The sequence below is a fragment of the Cololabis saira genome, chromosome 19 (genome assembly GCF_033807715.1).
Source record: "Cololabis saira isolate AMF1-May2022 chromosome 19, fColSai1.1, whole genome shotgun sequence".
Classification (NCBI taxonomy): domain Eukaryota; kingdom Metazoa; phylum Chordata; class Actinopteri; order Beloniformes; family Belonidae; genus Cololabis; species Cololabis saira.
Window position 1 is genome coordinate 28774967 of NC_084605.1, and position 21080 is coordinate 28796046.

The window sequence follows — 21080 nt, forward strand, 5'->3', positions numbered from 1 at the left end:
TGTTCCTAGTTGCTTTTTTGAAAAACATTTTTTTCGAGAGTGTGAAAACTCACAAATTATAATGACAAAGTCGATAATTGGCAACACTGACATCAGCTCACTAGCTAACTGTTAATCTAGGTTGATGGTTATGCCTACTCCCTGCCTGAAACTGTAAGTCTTTACAGTGAAACTTACTGATAAATAAATAATGTGACTAAGTGACTTAAAAATGGAAAAGATTTCTACATGATCGCAATCATTTGGAAATAATGTGATTGATTTCCAGTCATGTAATTGGATCGGGACCTCACCAGCTGGTGCGAAAGCTTATGTGCATTCTTTATTAGAAAAGGCCTGATCATGCAGTTTTCAGAGCTTTACAAAAATTGTTCCATGCTGGTTCTTCTGAACAAGGAAACACGTAGCGCTCCTACCTCCTTACACAGAGCACCAGATCAACACTGGCATTTCACACATTTGATTTCCTCGTTCTTGGACGTTACGACGGACTTTTACACACTTAACTGCGAGACCAGGCTGCCTTTTCATAAGTAAAGACACTGCAGACATTCCAGTGGTGGTGCACTGTCCTGCTGTGCATCCAAACTTCCCTTGCACAAATACGACCAATGTGGATGATTTGTCTGAAAAAAAGCATTTCCTGCAACTTCAGCTTGAAAATCTGTATCAGGAATTTAGACATTATCACCAGAACATGCTTTGGGCTTCCAATGGACCGGGAAGAGTTCACTGATAGAAGGAAGATCACTTAAATATCTGGAAACAAACATCACATCATCTGGAAAAAGATGAACATTCAAAGATTACTTCTTGCAACAGGAAAATCTGAAGCTGGAAGTTTCCTAATCCACTAACCACTAACAACATCATAAATGTGCTTAAAAGCTCAAAGAACTGACTTAATTTAAAAGAATTTGATGTTTTCAAGTCACCACCTTGGACATTTCAATCAAATGTTGGATCTTACTGTTATTATATAACTGTATATTGTTTTTTTTCACAATCTGGTCATAATCATTTCTGTGTTTTTTACAAAGAAAAATGTCAGATTTTTAAATAGGGGTGTGTATTGGCAAGAACCTCACGATACGATACGTATCCCGATACAATATCTATTGTAACATTGTGATATATCAAAGTATTCTACTTTTTTAACTCAGTCAAAAACACAAGTTGCTGAACAATGGACAACTGCTCCCTTTTACTTTACTGCATTGCATAATAAGTGCTTTGTAGCCTTTGCAAACATATTGCATACGTGCTACATGACACTGAACACACTGAGGTGAAAAATATGAAGAAAATAAAGAGAAAAATAAAGAACATAGACACTGAAATTGGTAGCCAAATGTGTCAGTGAATCCATCCATCCATCCATCCATCCATCCATCCATCCATCCATCCATCCATCCATCCATCCATCCATCCATCCATCCATCCATCCATCCATCCATCCATCCATCCATACCTGTTTTATCCTCTGCAGGGTCACAGGGGTCTGCTGGAGTGTATCCCAGCTAATTTTCAGGCAGGAGTTACACCCTGGACAGGTCACCAGTCCATCGCAGGGACACATACATACAAACAACCAGACACACTCACACCTACGGGCAATTTAGAATCAACAATTTACCTACTATTCATGTTTTTAGACTGTGGGAGGAAGCCGGGAACCTTCTCGCTGTAAGGCAACAGTGTTAGCCACTAAGCCACTGATATGACAAATTCTGTTTTTGGGTTCCATGGCACGGTTTTTCAGTTTTGGTATATAGGTTCCTGTTTTATTTTGAAACCCATATCCTTGTGTTTAAGTTATGTCTTGACTTCCCTTGTTCCCATCTGCTCTGCTTGTGTGCACCTGTGTCTCCTCAAGCCTTTTGTGTATATCTTGTCCTGTATTTCCATTAATCCCTGCGGGTTTGTACTGTTTCCACCCTCCATGTTTTTGGTCATTCCTGTTCAGCAGTGCTTAAAGTTATAATAAATCACTTTTTTGCCTCTGTATTTCTCCTGCATCTGCGTCCTAGCCAATCCCGCACCGTCACAAATAGGGTGATGAAGTATCGCGATGTATCGCCGTATCCATAGTTTTTCACACCCCTCCTTTTAACACACACCTTACGGTGTGAAAATGAAATTTGGCTTGTTGTGATTGTTTGTTTTTATTGGCTATTTCTTCAAACGGGTCAAAAGAATACTGTTTGATTTATAAATAATGAAATCAGGATTTACATGCATTACCACTAATATTAGTGACGATTCTGAACTTTTGTATATATGTTTAGGAGTTCAACGGTATTGGTTACTTGACAGCAGCTTGGGTAGGAGCGAGAAGGTCTTGTGATTTGCTACTTTTTCTCCTCTTTCTTGGTTTAGGAGCAATCTCATTGGTTCGTTGTTCTATATTTTATATGGGAAATTTATAGTTGTTTATTAATGTTTTGCTCGGCTCCAAAGGAGGTAATCTTTTGTTTTAAGATGGTTCCTGTTGTGCAGCTGGGACTTGGATGAGAACACGTCATATTATCTCTAGATTACCCCGAGACCAGGGAGGGAACAAAAATGACATTAATAATAATGAAAGAGAACAAGTTTGGATAATGAAGCAGCAAATTACTTAACATTTCACTTTGCTGCATACAGGAAGGTGATAAGGAAACAGGTCGATAAATAAATGATGTTCCAAGAGTGATAGAAAACTGCCTGACAAAGTTGTGTATAAAATCAACATTCGCCCGTTATGGGGCGATGAGTTTCCCGGTCCACGTTAGTCAGCGGTACTGACTATTTGCTGCAGGTCTGACGCTGCTCACTGACACGTCTCAGAGAAGAAACAGCCTTGTGCGCAGGACAAACGGTCAAAATAACCTCTTTTTTTCATAGAAGTTCCTTCAGCGCTCCCGAATGACCTCAGCAGTTTTATTCTCTTTTCCTCAGAGGCCAAGTTTTGTAATTCATGTCATGTCAAGCCCTTAAATTCATAGCAACAGACACAAGTATTCTCACATTTTGGTGTTGAAACTGCAACATTTATTAATAAAGGCTCTAATAGCATCCTTCACCAACAAAAGAAAGGGAAGCCTTTTAGGGTTAACATGACCTGGATGACCTCTGAACCGAGGTTTTTCAGTTGTAGAGAACACCACAGTAATGTTTTTGTCTGCTAAAGGTTTCTGAAAGCAGTCTGGCTGGCTGTCCTCGGGTTAGTTCTGGTGGACACAGCGAGTTCAGGCTGTGTTGATGAGCTTCGTCTCCGAACGATTCCAGGCCAACCCAGAACCAGTCTCAGCAGTCTCTAAACCCCTTTTCCACCAAACCGGTTCCAGGGCTGGTTCTGGGCCAGTGCTGGTTCACAACTCCTTCAACTTGCGAACCGGCTGAGAACCGGTTTGTTTTTCCACAGCTCGGGGTGCTGAGCGGAGCCACGTCAATACATCACTGTAAATGTCAGCTACGTCGCTGCGTTTGCATTGGTGCGAAAGTTGAACCAGCAACAACGTATTTGCTCTAACACGGACTTGGTCCGCGTAGCACCGTCCGTGGACTGTAGCGCTAAAAGACAGGTTGTCTCCTCCTCAGACCGATGCTGCTTTGCTGCATCCATATTAATTTGTCGCTTATTTGAAAATTTCGCTGTCTTGCTATTGCCGTTGGTTTTAACAACTCCGTCCCCTCCGCTTATATAAGCGGTTCTTTCCCAGCAAAGAGTTGGTGCTACCTTGGAACCGTTTTTTCTGGCCTGGAGCCAGTTCTTTGTCAGTGGGAACAGAAAGCCCAGTTCCAAACTCAGAACTGGCCCAGAACCAGCCCTGGGACCGGTTTGGTGGAAAACGGGTATGTGTGCAGTCCACAGCGCCGCAGGACATGTTCTCTCTAATATAAGAATGATTATGCTCTGCTGTGTCTTTTTTCACAGCTCACAAGTTAATCCATAGTGCTAAGGAGCTTAAGTGACGGCTAACAATTTTACATGACTGTAATTTAGAAAAATTCTCTTTTTTTCTTTTGAACCAGGCTGTAATTGCATGTTCATGTTCACAGTTGACAAAGTTGCAAATGGAGGGGTTAGGATAAGGTGCTCGATCGGATGAAACTAGCAAACTGTTTTCACCTTTTCCAGTTCTGAAGTACCAGGAACCAAATTACTTTTTTTTTTTCCAATACTTCTGCTCTTCCATTTCTGAAACATCTTCTCTAGGACCCTCAGCTACACAAAAAGACACTTGAGTCCAACATATTCAGGAAGCTGGTTCTCCTTCTGCACAGAGTTCTGAAAAAAGCCAACCCTGTCTTTTACTGTCACCCTGATCAGTTTCCTGACTCGCTGCACGTCGTAACGTCTTTTCTTTCTCCCTCCTTGTTCAGTGTTGACCTTGTTCTCTGCATTTCTTAGTTGTGGATTCTAGTCTGCATTATTTATGTTGTATCTTGCAAATCAGTTTACTTTCTGCCCCTTAGGTTAACCTCACTTCCTGCTTTACTTTAATTTGTTTATATTTCCGTTACTTGTTTCGCACCAGGTTGTCCACTTTTATGTCAGTCGTTACCTCTTTTTTTATATCCCAGCTTTCATTTTTTTGGTTATCTGTCTGTATGTGTTCTGTACGGACATCCATCCCTTGCAGTGTTGTTGTGTGTTTTGTTTAGGTTAATGAAGTCCATTTTCTGCTCAGCCATCTACCTCCCGCCTGTGGGTCTGCATTGGGACCATCTCCTACCTCTCACACTGACAGCACCTCTGGATGCTGAACTAAAATTGAACCGCTGCGTTCACAGACAGATGACACGCAGTTTCTGATGAACTGTGACTGTGTGGGAATATTTTTTGCAACAATTCTGTGCTTTTCAGTCCTCGGGATACGGGGCACCTGCTGCTTTTCAGTCCAGCTCTCTCATCAGTGACTGAATTACCGCTGCGACGGAAACCAGCAGCGCACCAACCGCGTGCTCTGATACGTCAGGCCGACTTAGCTCTATTTTTGTTTAGGGCTGTTTCAGTGTTTTTCTTTTCTGTTTTTTTTTTTTTTGCGTTTTGTTTTGTTTTTGCTTTTATTTCCCCACAAGCCGAAGGTTCCAACCAACAAAAATTAGGTCATTTTTGTCCCTTGGCAATCTGGAGACAGGCACTGTGCTTTTATCTCGGTCTGCTGGGATGTTGCAGCTCTCTTACGTGTCCATCCTCAATCTAAAGTTGCTCTCCTTGCTACATTTAGACATAATTCACTGCAATTAAGGTTCAAAGTAACAGGATTTAGTCATTTCAAGGACTGTGTTTTCTCATAACACTACAATCTAATATTAATACAACCAGAAGAAATCAACCCAAGTTATGCAATCCTCTAAATGTGTCATCAAACTGTTTTAAAAGTCACAATGTGCTTGAGAGTAAACATCTGGGTTTCTTTCATTCTGATTTCAGAAGATGAACACTGAAGATGAGAAAGGTGGAGTCAAGTGAAATGGCTGACTCCACCCCTTAAAAAGTGAATCTGTTGTACTGTATCTCTGGTATTTTGACCAAATGATGTCACGGGCATTTCATGACCACTTATTTAACTCTGTTAATGTTTGACAAAAAGACAGTGTGTCTTTTTTAAAGTAAAATATTGTAAGGTACAGATTTGCTAGTGTTTACATCACTTGACATTTTCTTGTTATTGTGAGCAATTCAGAGCACTTATATGCTAATTAAAGCCAGGGGCTAAACCATATCTATTTTGTAAGCATTGCTCTATGGTATATTTAAGTTCCACTTCAGTGCTTTAAAGGTGGTGGGGTAGGGTACTATGTGGATAATGCTTCAGTTTTCTCCAGGATGAGCTAGAGGATGTTACCAGGGAGTAGGGAGGTCTGGGCCTTGTTGCTCAGGCTCCTGCCCTGGTAACCTCAACTCGGATAAGTGGAGCTTGATGGATGGATGGATGGATACATGGGTGGATGGAGGGACAGATGCATGGAGGTAGGCTATGCATAGATTGATGGAAGGATAGATAGATGGATGCATGGATGGATGGAAGCCAGAATTTTCAGAAAATCCAACTAATTGTGAATTTCCAGTCGCCTGGGAGTTGTGACTATGTGACTGCCAGATTGTTTGAAACTGAACCATAAACGCTTCAACTGAACGTCGTTACAACAGAAAGCCTTTTGAAGTCGTTTAGTTGAGATAAGGACATCATAACTTATTCTGTTCCTCCAAATATTTTGGTATTAAATGTGTTGAAGTATTTGGATCTAGTTTTAAACTTCCAAAAAAGTATAAAAATGTTTTTAGGTACAAACTATGTGGATAATGTTGACAAACTGATTTACAAAAAAAACTATCCTGAAGACAATATTCTTAGTTGTGCCACATGACTTCATTGTTTAGTGGTTCCTAACTTGAGGGAGTCTCCGGAGAATAACAAAAACATCTGAGGGGTTGCCAAACACTTCAAGGGATGGACGGCACCCCGAAATAGATCAGAGGAACTGGAGCAAAAGGAACTTTGAATGTTTGTGTACGAGGTCGTGATCAGCCTCACACAGTAAGGAACGAGTGGGTTCTAGTGGACCAAAGCGTCCCGTCCTGGCTAAAATGTCTGCTCCTGCTCTTTAGTGTCTGAATGCTGCCCTGAAAACACACTTCGGTGGCCTAGCTTCCTCTCAGCCCTCCTCAACAGTTTGCTTTGGCTCCTATTTTACAGCTACAAAGCACTCTCAGAGCTGTTTTTGTCAGGGAAAAGTGCACAGCAAACGTCATCTATTATTGATACGTTCTGATATCGAGGCCTCGGCAGCGGAGTTTGTTGTTGTGCTGCACTTCAGTTGCAGACAGGTTGGCAGATACTTTCATTTCGTCTGTTTTATGGGTCAACTGGCAGAACATGATGTCCATTTACAGGACATATGCATTCAGAGACCCCCCACCCCCCCCTCCCAGTCTCTGAGGGGGAAATACAGAAATGCATGACTACAACAATGCAGAGGGTTTTCAGGAGGAGGGTTTCCGGCACACCTGGTCTATATTTGAAGCGGTGAATGCAGAATTGATGGATTCTGTGTGTTTCTGTGCATTTTTTTTTTGCAGAGTATCTTCGCCCAGTTCCAGTTCAGCAGCGAGCGGGTTCTTCCATCAGACGCACTGAGAAGCGCTCTGGCCAAGACTTTCCAAGACGAGCAGCGCTTTCAGCTGGGCATCATGGACGACGCCGCGGAGTGCTTTGTGAGTCCGCTACTGGAGATGAAGGGTGATCTTAACTCCATTTAGTCACCTTTGTGGGACAGGAGATGTTCTCCACATTACAATGAGAGACGTGTGCTTTGTTTTATTTGCTGAATGTGTACGGTGTAATGCTCAGCTTAGCTTTGACTTTCCAAAACATATTGGGGGCTGATTTTAAGGTAGTTAAACACTGCTTTAAAGTTGTCAAAGTAAAGCAGGATTACTATTGCAACAACACATCATCAGTCGGATGAAACTAACCTGTCTCACGACGGTCTAAACCCAGCTCACGTTCCCTATTAGTGGGTGAACAATCCAACGCTTGGTGAATTCTGCTTCACCATGATAGGAAGAACAACTTTTACTGTGTTCCTGAGCTAAAACTACGTCTCCTGCTGCCTCTATCATCTAACACGTCATCAATAGAAGCTATTGGCCCAGGCCCATCGGCGGTCACACGTGTCGACGGTTCCTTACCGGTTTCAGGGCCGGGTGGGCTCTTATACAGGTCTTAAAGCATCTGCTCTAACTGCTCCTGAGTGTGACGCGTCTGCATCGTTAGGTAAAACCTTTTCTTTTGATTGTTGACTTTGGAAAAGATATGAATTCCTGCATTAGATGTGATATAGATGACTTAAATACGGTTAAAAATTAGTTGTATTACCGTATTTTCCGCACTATAAGGCGCACCGCATTATAAGGCGCACCTTCAATGAACGACACATTTTAAAACACTGTCCATATATAAGACGCACCGCATTATAAGGCGCTACAGTAGAGACTGTGGTTACGTTATGCATCCATATTAGACCAAGGGTCGGCAACCCGCGGCTCCGGAGCGGCTCTTTCATCCTTATACTGCAGCGAGAAATGTAAGAAAAGAAAAATATCTGAAGAAAATCGAACATTCAATGATGCCTGGGCAGATTAATTTGCATTTACCTCTGATGAGAGTGGCCTACCAGTATGCCTAATTTGTGGAGAAAAACTGTCTAACAATAAACGGTCAAATGTCGCAAGACATTTCAACAATACACACATAGCCTTTGCTGAAAAATATCCAGAGGGAGAAGAGAGAAAAAAAGCTGTTTTGGAACTGATCCACGTATAAGGCGCACCGGATTATAAGGCGCATGGTCAGCTTTTGAAAAAATTGAAGGCTTTTAGGTGCGCCTTATAGTGCGGAAAATATGGTACATGATCTTCTATATGTTTTTTGTTCGGTGTGTGTTACTTATTTTTGTTGAATCCGTCCATTACAGTAAGTTTCTTCTCCTCTCTGATTGGTCTGTTTTTTCCCTGCCTAATGATGGGGCCCTGTCACCATTCACATCCCGTCAGTCTCCAAATGAAGCGCTGCCATGAAGTTACTGTTGCTTGACAGCTTAAAACAGGCAATTTGCTCTAATTGTCAAACTGGAACAACAGTGTTGGGAAAAAGAGGCTATAACCAGATTTCTTTCAAACCCTTCAACTGCATCTGGAGATGGATTCATGAAAGTGAAGACTGACTTATCAAAACTGTCCCACTTCTTGACATGACTGGATATGTGACTAAACTGGCTGTATGTTTTACGGCTCCCCCATATCATCAGAGATATACAGTAGGATGTTTAACTGCTGCTGATGGCAACGAGTGTTCCTCCTTTTTGTGGACGGCATGGTGGACGGTGTTCTTAGACATCGACTTCTGAACGCGTTCTTGAGCCCGTGTGGTGATGTTCATGACAAAGTCATGCCTGTTTTAATGCAGCACCTTCTGAGGGCCCAAAGATGACAAATATTAAAAAAAAGATTTTCACCCTCGTTGCCTGCGCACAGAGATTTCTTTACTGAAGAGAGACTCCAATATTCTCTATTTATATCGGTAATCACGTCACTGACCTGTTGCTTTTAACCTAATTAGTTAGAAGTTGTTCCTCCAACTGCTTCTTTTTAGTACCACTTTCCACTCCAACCTTTCACTGTCGATGTCACAGCGTTGATCGAGACACGATTCGCCACCAAATTCACAATGAGATGATATTTTTCATGAAACAGAAGAAATTCACACTTTCTGCATTTGCTGACATAATATTATTCATTGACATGTTTTTTATTTTATATTAAGCATAAAATATGGATTTATGTGATTTGAAAACCATTATATTCAGTTTTTATGTGCATTTCATACAATATTTCAACTTTTATTTGGAACTGGGGGTTCATATAATCACTTTGCTCTAAATCATAAAAAAGTACAGCTTCGTTCTTTACATTTGCTAAAGTCCAGTTTGAGTGTGGTTCCTCTGCCTCCGTCTTTCTGCTTCACAGACCCTCACTGTAAACGTGTGTGTGTTTTATGTGTGTGTGTATGTGTGTGTGCCAGGGAGGCGCTCTCTGATCGATTGGTAGTAAATGTGTTCAGTCAGGGAATCCGCCGGCTTCCTATGAAATATAGATGCTGCTCCCACGGCCAGATTAACAAAAGCACCAACAGAGCGGTGCGATCAAACAAACCCACACACACACACACACACACACACACGTGCGCTGCACTCCTGAACTTAACCACACAGCACATACATGTTAAACCCGTCTCTCTGTTGGGTTTCCCAGGAGAACCTGCTGATGCGTATCCACTTCCACATCAGCACGGAGAGCAGAGAGGACATCTGCACGGCCAAACACTGCATCCCACACCAGAAGTTCGCCATGACTCTGTTTGAGCAGGTAGGAGACGCCGCTTTAAAGGGGCCGTCGCAGAGTTTGCGCCCGATTAAAAGAAAATAATCAAGGCAGGAAATGAGCTTGATGTCCTGTAACGAAGTGCGGGATCTTTGTTTGCAGTGTGTTTGTAACAGCTGTGGAGCCACGTCGGACCCCCTGCCATTCATTCAGATGGTTCATTACATCTCCACGACTTCCCTCTGGTAAGACCACACACACACACACACACACACACACACACACACACACACACACACACACACACACACACACACACACACTAGGGATGGGCGGTATGGACTAAAAAATGTATCACGATAATTTCTGGCATTTATCCCCATAACGATAAAAATGACGATAGAAAAAATACCAATTCAACTGGAGCCCCGAAATAGCTGCTCTAAAAGATACTAAATGCTACTAAACTGCCATGTTACACAAAAACCTCATCAACCGGAATTTTTCTTTCTTTCTTTCTTTCTTTCTTTCGGAATTTTTCTTTCTTTCTTTCTTTCTTTCTTTCTTTCTTTCTTTCTTTCTTTCTTTCTTTCTTTCTTTCTTTCTTTCTTTCTTTCTTTCTTTCTTTCTTTCTTTCTTTCTTTCTTTCTTTCTTTCTTTCTTTCTTTCTTTCTTTCTTTCTTTCTTTCTTTCTTTCTTTCTTTCTTTCTTTCTTTCTTTCTTTCTTTCTTTCTTTCTTTCTTTCTTTCTTTCTTTCTTTCTTTCTTTCTTTCTTTCTTTCTTTCTTTCTTTCTTTCTTTCTTTCTTTCTTTCTTTCTTTCTTTCTTTCTTTCTTTCTTTCTTTCTTTCTTTCTTTCTTTCTTTCTTTCTTTCTTTCTTTCTTTCTTTCTTTCTTTCTTTCTTTCTTTCTTTCTTTCTTTCTTTCTTTCTTTCTTTCTTTCTTTCTTTCTTTCTTTCTTTCTTTCTGGCTCATTTCTTTCTTTCTTTCTGGCTCATATCCATCCATCCATCCATCCATCCTTCCTTCCTTCCTTCCTTCCTTCCTTCCTTCCTTCCTTCCTTCCTTCCTTCCTTCCTTCCTTCCTTCCTTCCTTCCTTCCTTCCTTCCTTCCTTCCTTCCTTCCTTCCTTCACGCACACGTAGGTTGTGTGTCGTTTTAACGCACAACCTTAAATCAGCTTTACAGAAAAACATCATCAACGGGAATTTATCGTTTTTACCGCGAGATGACAAATTCTTACCGTGGGGAATTATTTTGACGGCTTATCGTGAACGGTAAAATATCACCCATTCCTACCCCACACACACCCACACACACCCACACACACCCACACACTCTGCAGTAAATCTGCCGTCCAGCTGGGGCTGGGTGGCAGTAGAGGAAGGTACGGCGTGTTCTCCCTACATGGGTTCCAGGTGAGTGCACGTGAACATGCAAACGCATGCATCATGCACACGTACACACGCACATACATGCTCGTGCACGTGCATTCATCCCTCCTGGACAGGTGGATGTTAATGCAGGTAAATCCGGTGAACACTGCTGCATAAAAATCACACTGAGTCAATGAGATAAGAAACAGGGGGAAGTAATCAATCAGCGCTTTGATTCAGCGCACCCAGGGGGCGGCGTAAATCTATACGGAGAACAGCGGGCCGGAAAAACCGAATGAGAAGGAAAATAAGAGGACACAACCCTTCGTGTCCCTTATATAAATGAAACACAGCGCAGGAAATCGAGGGATGAACTTGGGGGCAAAAGTACAAACAAACACACCATTTTCGAGGATAGCTGCGGGGGGCGGAGGTGCCGCCACCCGGCGTTCGAGCCCGTTAGCGCCGCCAGGCTATTTTTACCCTCAACGCGACCTCTTGTTTACAGTCTACACAGCCAGAAAACGCAGGAGTCAACATGGGCGAGATAATCCGAGGACAAAAAAAAGAACGCGAGCTCGGCTCGGACAAAAGTAAACCGCGATAAAAGCCGGTTCCTGTCTGCTGTGTGTTTTCTAATGGAAGAGGGGGGGAGGAGGAGAGATTTGGATGGAGTAAGATAACTTCCAAAAAGATGTGTCCATGTTATAACTATTCGTATTCGTAATGATAAACATTTGTATGTAAATAAAAAAGTTGTACCCAAAATTCTGCTGTTATACACATGATTGTGATAAATTATTAGGGTTAGGATTGTTTTTATGTGAGTATGAATGTAAAAGCTGTGAGTGCAAAGTCTTGTGAATACAACTCTAATTTCTACGACTACGAGTCTTCACTGTGAACACAAATTCAAGTTTATGGGTACGAGTTCGAAAAACTGTTGAAATGACGTCACAGGCAGTTCACAGCATAGACATAAGAAAAATAGAGACACATTTTCTCAGACTCATGTGTGTGACAGCAGAATTTTGGATACAACTTTTTTATTTACACACAAATGTACAACATTACGAATACGAATAGTTATAACATGGACACATATTTTTGGAAGTTATCTTACTCCATAGATTTGGATGTTTTTTTTTTCTTTTTTTAAATCGTTGTTCTTCAGGGAATACTTCACCAGAGAAATAACAATGCTGATTCACGGCGGAGCGACTCCCGACGGCGGTCCGTAGACTGAGACGGACTCTTTGATTGGGTATCTGCGGAGGAGGAGGACGCATGTTTGAGTTCGTCCTTCAGAGGATAATTGTACTTCAGAGAGGATAAAGCAGTGACACTTTAGTACAAAGCTGCGTTTAAGTTTTCCTGTAGGAGATCGTCTAAAAAAATACACTTTTGTGTCACAAGCCTTCGTAAGACTCACTTAAAGGAAATGATCCTTTAATCGCCCCGACGACCATATCTTATTACCCCACGTAGGGAAGCCGCGTCTCAGTTCAGATATCTCTCCTTTTCACATCCATTAATTGCTAACACATGTTTCCTGAGCGAGCCAGACTCCCTGACATAACTTACAAGACAATCCGAGGCTGGACGTTTATAGAAAATCTTTGGGTTATAGCGTCACCAGCAGCACCAGCAATTAGAAGCAGAAAGAGATGAGTCAATTTTGGTTGGACGATAAATCTCCGTCGCCTGATTGTAAAAGTCTCTGCATGGATTTCGATCTCTGACTGTGACTTTCCTGCGTGTGTGTGTGTGTGTGTTTGTGTGTGCGTGCAACGCTGCAGCAACCAGGCAGTGAGGATGCTGGAGTGCAGAGACAAAGCCACGCCGGACATGTTTGGAGAACTGCTCCGCAACGCCAGCAACATGGGAGACCTGCGCAACTGCCCCGTAAGAGCACACGCACGTCTCACTGCTCGTGAGGCTCATTTCATCACATCCCACGCTGAACATTTATTTGTCTTCAGTTTAGATTTGGTGTAATCCAGGTTGAAAAGTCCGAGCTTCCTCCAGATCATCAGTGGCAGGGTGTCCTTGAAGGCTTAAGCTTGAGTTATGGTTCTGCGTCAAAACGACGGCGTGCCTACGGCATGTGGTACGCGTCGACGCAGACCACACGCCGTCACTGACGCCGTCGCTGACGCCGTCGCTGACGCCGTCGCTGACGCCGTCGCTGACGCCGTCACTGACGCCGTCACTGACGCCGTCACTGACGCCGTCACTGACGCCGTCACTGACGCCGTCACTGACGTGCACCTCCCGAAAATTGTAACTACGCGTCGAGGCGACGCAGACCACACGCACACGGAGAGGGCTGTGATTGGTTCGCTTGGTAGCAACGCATTTCCAGTTTCCGGTTTGAAGAAGTCGTGAACTTTCAGAGCTCTTTTCTTCGTGTATGTGTGTTTTTTTTTGTTTTGCTTTTGTGCACAATAGTTGTCCTTATCTCTTTGATTTACTGTGACCGTAAAAAGTCGGATAAACCATTCAGGAAAAGATCGCTAACTAGTGGCCGCGGGGGGTACTGCACCGCGGAGAAATGGAGTGACGGAGAAGTCTGAAGGGTTCACGACGGCGTCACAGCGACGGCGTGTGCTCTGCGTTGGTTTGACGCAGAACCATAATTCAGGCTTTAGTTGTCGAAGCCAGGCTGAGATTTTTCTTTAAAATATACAACCAAAATGCTCAGTTTAGACCTCCAGATCACATGAACGTATCTACTGTAAGCTGCGACTGTGACGCAGCCTCTGCTGCGATGGAGCCGTGGAACTATCTGCAGTCCGAGGAGCCGGGTTTTTACCTGTGACTCGTCCAAGTTAGAGGACATCAAACCATCTGAGCCGTGTCCAGCAGAAATACGGCTCCTCAATCCCTCCTGTTCCCTCAGCTGCTCCCATCAAGACAGTGTCACACCAAGATAAACTCTTGTTTTACTTTTTCAGCATCCAGCTGTCTCCAAAACAGATTTTACACACCGAGCAGACGCGAGATAAGTGCCTATGTCTGTTACCACCAGATAAATAAGCAGAAAGTCTATTTGATTGGCAGCGGGTCAGGGTTTCAAGGACTTCTGATGTAAAAACTGTGCCTCATCAATATGCAGAGCACAATAATCCACTGTGGTGACCCCTAAAACGGGGAAAAGCTAAAAAAAAAAGTCAAAAGTAGTTGTTTTTGCTGAGTTGTAATTCTGACATATTGCACCTTTAATTTGACATGCTTCCTGCATGCATGGAGACGTATCTGGTCAAACTCATGGACTCCTGCCTCGCTGCATGGTTGTTTTCTTAACATCTGTCAGGTTTTGGGGTGGTTTCGCGGACACACCCACAGCAGACAGGACTCATATGCTGATAAATCACCGCTGTCTGCTGTGCATGTGCCATCCGACTGCATTAAGTTTTAATTTGCATGAATATTTAACTCTAATTAATCGTAATTATGAGAGGCAGCAAATTAGTGTCGTGAATCCACAGTAAATTTACAGCACTTAATTGCCGTGTTGTTTCTTTTTCAAGATTGAGTGGATGTGACAGTGGGGTCCGATCACAACCCAACGCAGGCGCTTCACTGTTTATGCTGAACTATAAATAGCTGCTTCCACCGTTTTAGTTTGGTTTTCTGTTTTATTTTCTTGGATAAAAAAAATGCCGTTCATCAGGAAGAACGGTGGGAATCATTCGCACTCGTTACTACTTTGCCAGGTTCTTAATTCCTCCGTGGTTTCCGTTCCTCTCTCCCGGCCCGGTCCGTGTTACATAAGGAGCGGCTCGTTTGCATTTTCTTCCCATCCCTCTCCTCGCTCTCTGTTGCCCCGGGGTTCTTCTTTTTTCCCGGCTCGTCCTCTTTGAGCGCCTTCACAGTAATCCATAATCATTCTCATCTTCTCGCAGCAGGATGTCTTGTTTTAAGAGTGGAAGAGAGGAGCGGGGTTCGAACCCTCTCGCCTGATCTAAAGTTTGTTTGAGGGGGAAACGCAGCTGTAGATCCCGCGTAGCCGGTGGGACGGGGGGGAAATGATCCGGAGATGCTTGGTGAAAGAGGGATGTATTTTCTCCCTCTGTTCAGCAGGAATCTCTTGTTTTACACTGCTGCTGAATCGACCCGCTTCACCTGGTCCTGTCTGCACAAGTATCCGTGCAGAGAGCCCCCCCCCCCGAGCAACAGCCTCCGCTGCACGCACCATTTCCCAGCCCAAACGTTGACACTGCGCACGCAGTCCTGTGGGAGAAGCGCAACCTGCCGCTGTTTACCTTCCGCCACTTGCAGCGTTGATCTTTTGTCAGCGCCACCTCGGGCTTTACTCAAACAACGTGGCGGAAGCAGGACGGGTTCCAATCACGTGGAAACTGAAGGGACATTTTCAGATCTTTTCCCAGCTTTTACTCTTCAAGTCTGCTTGAAATACTTGATATTCCTTGAGGTTCAGCCAACTAAAGCATCCTCATCCAGTATCCTGCTGGACATCAGTAGATCATTTGCATCTTTCAAATAGGTTCATTAGGAGGAAACAGGCCGGAGATTTCACGTGTTCAAATTAGAACAAAACAAAGGTTTCAAAACTTGCACTTAATCCTGCCTGATCTTTGCATGAGCTCTGTGGGAATCACTGGCGTTTCTGCGGTTTGTAAACAACAGTTTTGCATCGAATGAGATGCCGTGGCGGTTGGTGCTCTGCATGATAATGGGCTTCGTGAGCTGCCCTGTAGGTTTTAATGGAGCTAATCTGGAGGCCCGCTCCAGCCTCATCAGCTGCTCCTGGCTTGTTTTCTGGCTGCACATTTGTAATCAGGACGGTTAGAGGTGGCAACCAGGACAAGGCTGAGATCTAAAAGAAAAATATTTCCTTCCCTGTGTTGACATTCGAGGGTTTTTTAGTGTGTGTCAAAGCGACATCCATCTCCAGCTGTCACCACGTTGATAAAAGTGGGATTTTCTAGCTTTTCAGAGTTGTTTTTTTTTTTTGAGTTCCCGGGAAGCAAAGCATAAACATATTCCTAAAGTTGTTTGATTTTTCCTTTGAAGAACACCACAATCAGCATTCCCCAAATCGACCGTAGCATTTGACCGGCAGCACGGTTGCGTAACGTCTCCTGTAAGCGTCTACGCAGTCGCAAGCGGAAATAAAACATTTGCATATAAAATTCAGAGATGAGGCTGCACAGATCCACGGATCCACGTGTCACCGCGATGCGGAGCGGCTCCGTCGTCGTGAGCAGCTCTTCTCCGCGGCGAGAGAGAGCGCCCCGGCCCAGCAGACAGACAGCCCCCTGTCCCGGGGCGCCTTGGCCGCAGCTCCCTGGCCGGTGTCCGTGTCCCTCTCGGAGCAGAGACCCTGGCAGAAAACCTTCCTGCCGTCTCTGGTGCCAGCACAAGACGGCGCGCTGCCCGCAGAGGGCCGGTCCTGCGTGTGACTGTGCATAATGTGAGAGCGAGTGTTGTGTTTGGCAAAGCGTCCGGTTGCCGGGGTGTTCTCAGGCTGTTTCCGAGCCCACTCTGCCAACACTGCATGCAGGCCCGTGTGTGTCGGTGTGCGCGGGCTTTTGTGTGTGTGTAGCGGCTCTGCGGTGGGTCATGACTCAAAGGAAGGATTCAGAACACACGGTTCTGAACTCAGCAGAAGGCCCCAGGGACAAATACAAGTCAGCACAGCACTTCTTCCTCCATCGTTCTCTCTTACGATCCTTTCATCATCTCTTTCCTCTTATCTTTCGTCTCTGTACCTCACATTATTTCTGTCTGTGTGGACGATTGTGTTCTAACCAAATAAAGGGATGGTTTTGTCTTGACGTGCCTCAATCCCACTCTTCATCTGTTCCCCTGCTTCCTGTCAGAGCAACTGTGGGGAGGTGCTGCGTATCCGCCGGGTTCTGATGAACTCACCGGAGATCGTGTCCATCGGGCTGGTGTGGGACTCGGACCACTCCGACCTCGCCGAGGACGTCATCCACAGCCTGGGAACCTGCCTGCGTCTGGGAGATGTAAGAAGATCAAACTCTGCACACATTTTATTGTCTTTATAAAATATTTACGTGTTATGAACGCCTCAACGAACAAACAGGCAAACACACCCAAACTGACGCACAAACTCCCCCAGGCGTGGTGCTGAAATGAGAGCCGGCCAAGACCGGCATGTTTTTACTAACTCAGGTTGCCAGGACATCTGAAGATGTTCACATTTGACAGAAAAATGGATTCTTATGTTTTTAATGAGCCAAATTAAGTTTAATGATCCAAATTGCACCATTGGTTGGTTAGCATGTGGCTAACTTAGAAAACTGCAATACAACAATGATGAATGAATGAAACTGAACTCGGCTTCCACTTCAGCCGGATCTGGAGCTGACGTCATGGTTGGGAGCGTTTTACCAGCTATGCAGTGTTTCATCTGCACTCAGCGGTCAAATCGTGCACTGAGGTCGTATCCTTTAGTGACGTGGTTCTCGACTGGCCCGGCTCCGGGGCCCACCGGAGATGGTGCAGTCTGAACCTCAGATCGTTTCTCGCACGGACATGAAATAATAAAGTGTTACGGAATATTCAGTCGGTATGTCAGTTAATCAAGGTTATAAAGCTGAGATGACAATCAAAACATTTCTGTGTTTCTTGCAAAAGACATGAAATTAAAAAGTTCAACAACTCAGAAGTAGTTCCTAAAAGACTCAAAAACATGAAGCTTTACCTGAGAGCTTTACTTTAACCTGAAGCAAACGCCCACAACGCACTGGAAACGCGTCCACACGGCACAAGAGGTTTCAGCTGGTGTGGGATGTTCTTGAGGCCGGCATTTCTAAACTCAGAAATAAACATCCGCTCAACAATGTTGCCAATGTAGCCAGTTCTCAGTGTTGCCAAATGTAGCTATTGTCTGTTCTCAAAGTGGCTAAATGACATCACCACATCATCTGCATTAAATGCCATTTGTATTTAATCACGATGGATGCTGTTAAAGAAAGAAGTAAAACATTGTTGGTTTAATTGATTTATGCTTGTATTTACAATTATATTGATGATGTCAATGCAAATATGATATTGAGCAACTTTGCATATTTGTATACTTATACACAAAAATGATTGATCCTAATGTTTTTATTGTGTAAACCAGGTCTCTCTTGAAAATAAGAGCCCTTGTCACCATGACGATAACCTGCACGCGTGATTCATTCTCTCGACACACTGTTGTTTCCTGCTTCACAGCGGATCTCAGAGTGTTTGTGTTCTTTCCCTTTTTGTAACCGGCGTGAATGTTTTCTTTATAATTTCAAATTTCTCATGCAGAGGAAAAAATTAAGAAGCTGGATTTACATCTAAAACTTTGGAATGATTTAAGGCAACCCTTCTTATTTTAGCCAATAAAGAACAAACATAAACAGAAAAGATGTAATTCCCTGCTAAATATGACAAAATGCAAGAAGGGCCAAACTTGAACTTAGTATAAAAGGTTAAAAGTAATCTGCTGTTTGTTATCATGTTGTCTGAGAAGCTCAAAAGGAGGAGGCAAAATTATAGATAAGCACATTAAAGGTAAAAGACTATAAGAGCATGTCTTGAATGTGTGGAAGTGTAATGAAAAATCAAAATGATCAAGACATTCTGGAGATAAATGTGCTTCCCAGCGTCAGAAAGCAGGGTCTCAGTTGGAAGTACCAGCGTCTGCGATTGTTTTATTTTCTCTTTTCTTTTCAAAAGGACTTTCTGTTCACGATAGCAGAATTTGCACGTGGAGATCAGTGCTCCAAACTCCGTTACTGTGTCATGTGACAGCCAGTAACTTGTCTGAGCGGTTTAGGAAGGTGGGAGGCCAAAGCGGATGCTCATCCCAGCACACAGAAAAGAGAGGTTTTAGGACGCGCCGTCTACCAAAGCCAAAGCGTTTTTGAGTTAAAAGCAAAACGACTCTGTTGTGGTGCTTGATCAATATGAATAGGGATCAAAATAGCATGAAGTGGGAGCTTTGAGTGCGGCCATGGTGATTGCACCTCAGGCTGAGCTTCTAGAGCTTCATCCGCAGTGACGGCGGCGCTGTGCGAGCACCGAGCATGGCCTGCTCTTTTTGCACATGCACGACACAAAGGTCAAGTCAGCGTGTGGCGGCAGCCGCCTGGCGAACGCGTTTACCGTGGCATGTGCTTCACAAAGACGTGACGAGAACAGATTTATCGGTTTCCCTGGACAACTACATAAAATGTGTCAAATAAAAAAGCAATACAAACACTTTTAATACTCAAAGTGTGTTGGGGACTTTACTGGCAGCTGGCTTCTACAAAATGAGTAGAATGTCGCTTTTATCACGTGTAGATGACTAATTGTACTTCTGGCTCTGAACTGTTGAAGGTCGGGTTAACTCGCCTCTGAGGGTACAGTTAATCTCTGTTCAGGACTAATGTACACAGAACTGACGCAGGGTGGCGGATCGTGGGCGGGATTGGTTGATGACGAGACAAGGATCTTTGTGAGCTCCTGATCCTCAGAGCTGTGCACGTCATAAATCGGCATATTACCGAACCGTAATCTGCAACTGGCTACTAAAATGACAGACCGCAGCTTTGCAAGAAGCAAAACTGAAGAACCTGAGAAAGAGGTTTTTAGCAGTCAACGAACAGAACAGCAGGAGTGGCAGAGGGAGACTGCTGGTGGTGTCACTGTCTCCTATCGCCCTCAGAACATTCTGCTTCTGCAGAATGTTTATTCTGCAGGAGCAGAATGCCATTGCCATTTCTCGGCTTATGAGGTGCAGGAAAGCTCAGTGCCCACTTGGCCACTGAGCTTTTTTCGCAAATCAACGATCATGTGTTTCCAAGTTGCCGTTAAACTCTCAGAGCCGCTGAGTCTGGAGTCAGGAGCCTACTGTTGAATCTGTCCGTGAGGATGCAGCGCTCACCCTTGAGCTTGACCGTGGCCGCTGTGTCTTTCACGTACAGTTGAAATAATTTGCGGCCATCGCTGATGCTTGCATCTCTTATCTTCTGGTTTAATCACACCAGTTGGCAGATTTTCTAATGTTTAATTACTAAATTAGTTTAGAAATTAGTTAAAAAACTAATTTCATGTGCAGATTTTTGGGCCTTGGTGGTGTTAGTTTTAGTTTTATCACTCTTGAGTATTGTGAAACTAAATTGTGATATTATTTTACTCACTCATCCATGTTTTTGGGATGTCTTCTTGTGTTTTCTTAGTCGGGGTAATTTAAATGGGCCTATAATGTGCAAGTCAGTAATAATGCTTCCAGTACTATCAAGACTAAGCCCTTGATTAAATGGTTGCAATGAAATCATCACCACAAATACCAGTGAGAACAGGATTCAGTATATCTTGTTTATTTAATACAGTGAATTTTGAGGTAAGTAATTCAAATATGGATATGATGTTAATGAGTTTACTCGGCTCTTATGGGTCTTCATGACCTGATGATGAAATGTGCACGATCAGGAGTGCAGGCTCTGGCCTGATGGCGAGATGTGTTTCTACATCAACAAGGTTGAAAGTAGGCGACAATCCGGTGTTATTATCCTCGAGACTTTTCCAAAACCTTTCCTGTACCTCAATTTTAAAGTTTAGTCGTGTCATAGTTTATTGTCAAGTAGTTTAACACACACAAGGAATTTGTTGTGGTGATTGGTGCAATACAAAAGAGCAAATAATATTAAAGGAAAAAATGTACAAGTTGGTTCTAAAGTGCCGGAGTAATGAGTCTGTAGGAAAAAAATGTACATGAGGTGACCTGGGATGTGCGTTAATCTGACGATGATTGATGGATGTGAAGTCAGTCTTGTAGGCTATGTGAAACAATAATACTGTTAACGTTGTCTTCGTAGTG

The 21080-nt window shown here is 43.5% G+C and overlaps 1 protein-coding gene across 4 annotated transcripts in view; it reads left to right on the forward strand.

Annotated features, from left to right (window-relative positions):
- The window catches only part of usp54b (ubiquitin specific peptidase 54b), a 107470-nt gene that overhangs the window by 43154 nt on the left and 43236 nt on the right, over nt 1–21080 (forward strand). For all 4 annotated transcript variants that reach the window (XR_009770510.1, XM_061708539.1, XM_061708540.1 and 1 more), the window contains 5 exons: nt 7073–7207; nt 9806–9919; nt 10037–10119; nt 13048–13153; nt 17098–17244. Coding sequence is in view for 3 of the 4 variants with exons in the window: in XM_061708539.1 (XP_061564523.1) it covers nt 7073–7207; nt 9806–9919; nt 10037–10119; nt 13048–13153; nt 17098–17244 (585 nt within the window). In the remaining variant the exon portion in view is untranslated. The remainder of the gene's footprint in view (nt 1–7072; nt 7208–9805; nt 9920–10036; nt 10120–13047; nt 13154–17097; nt 17245–21080) is intronic.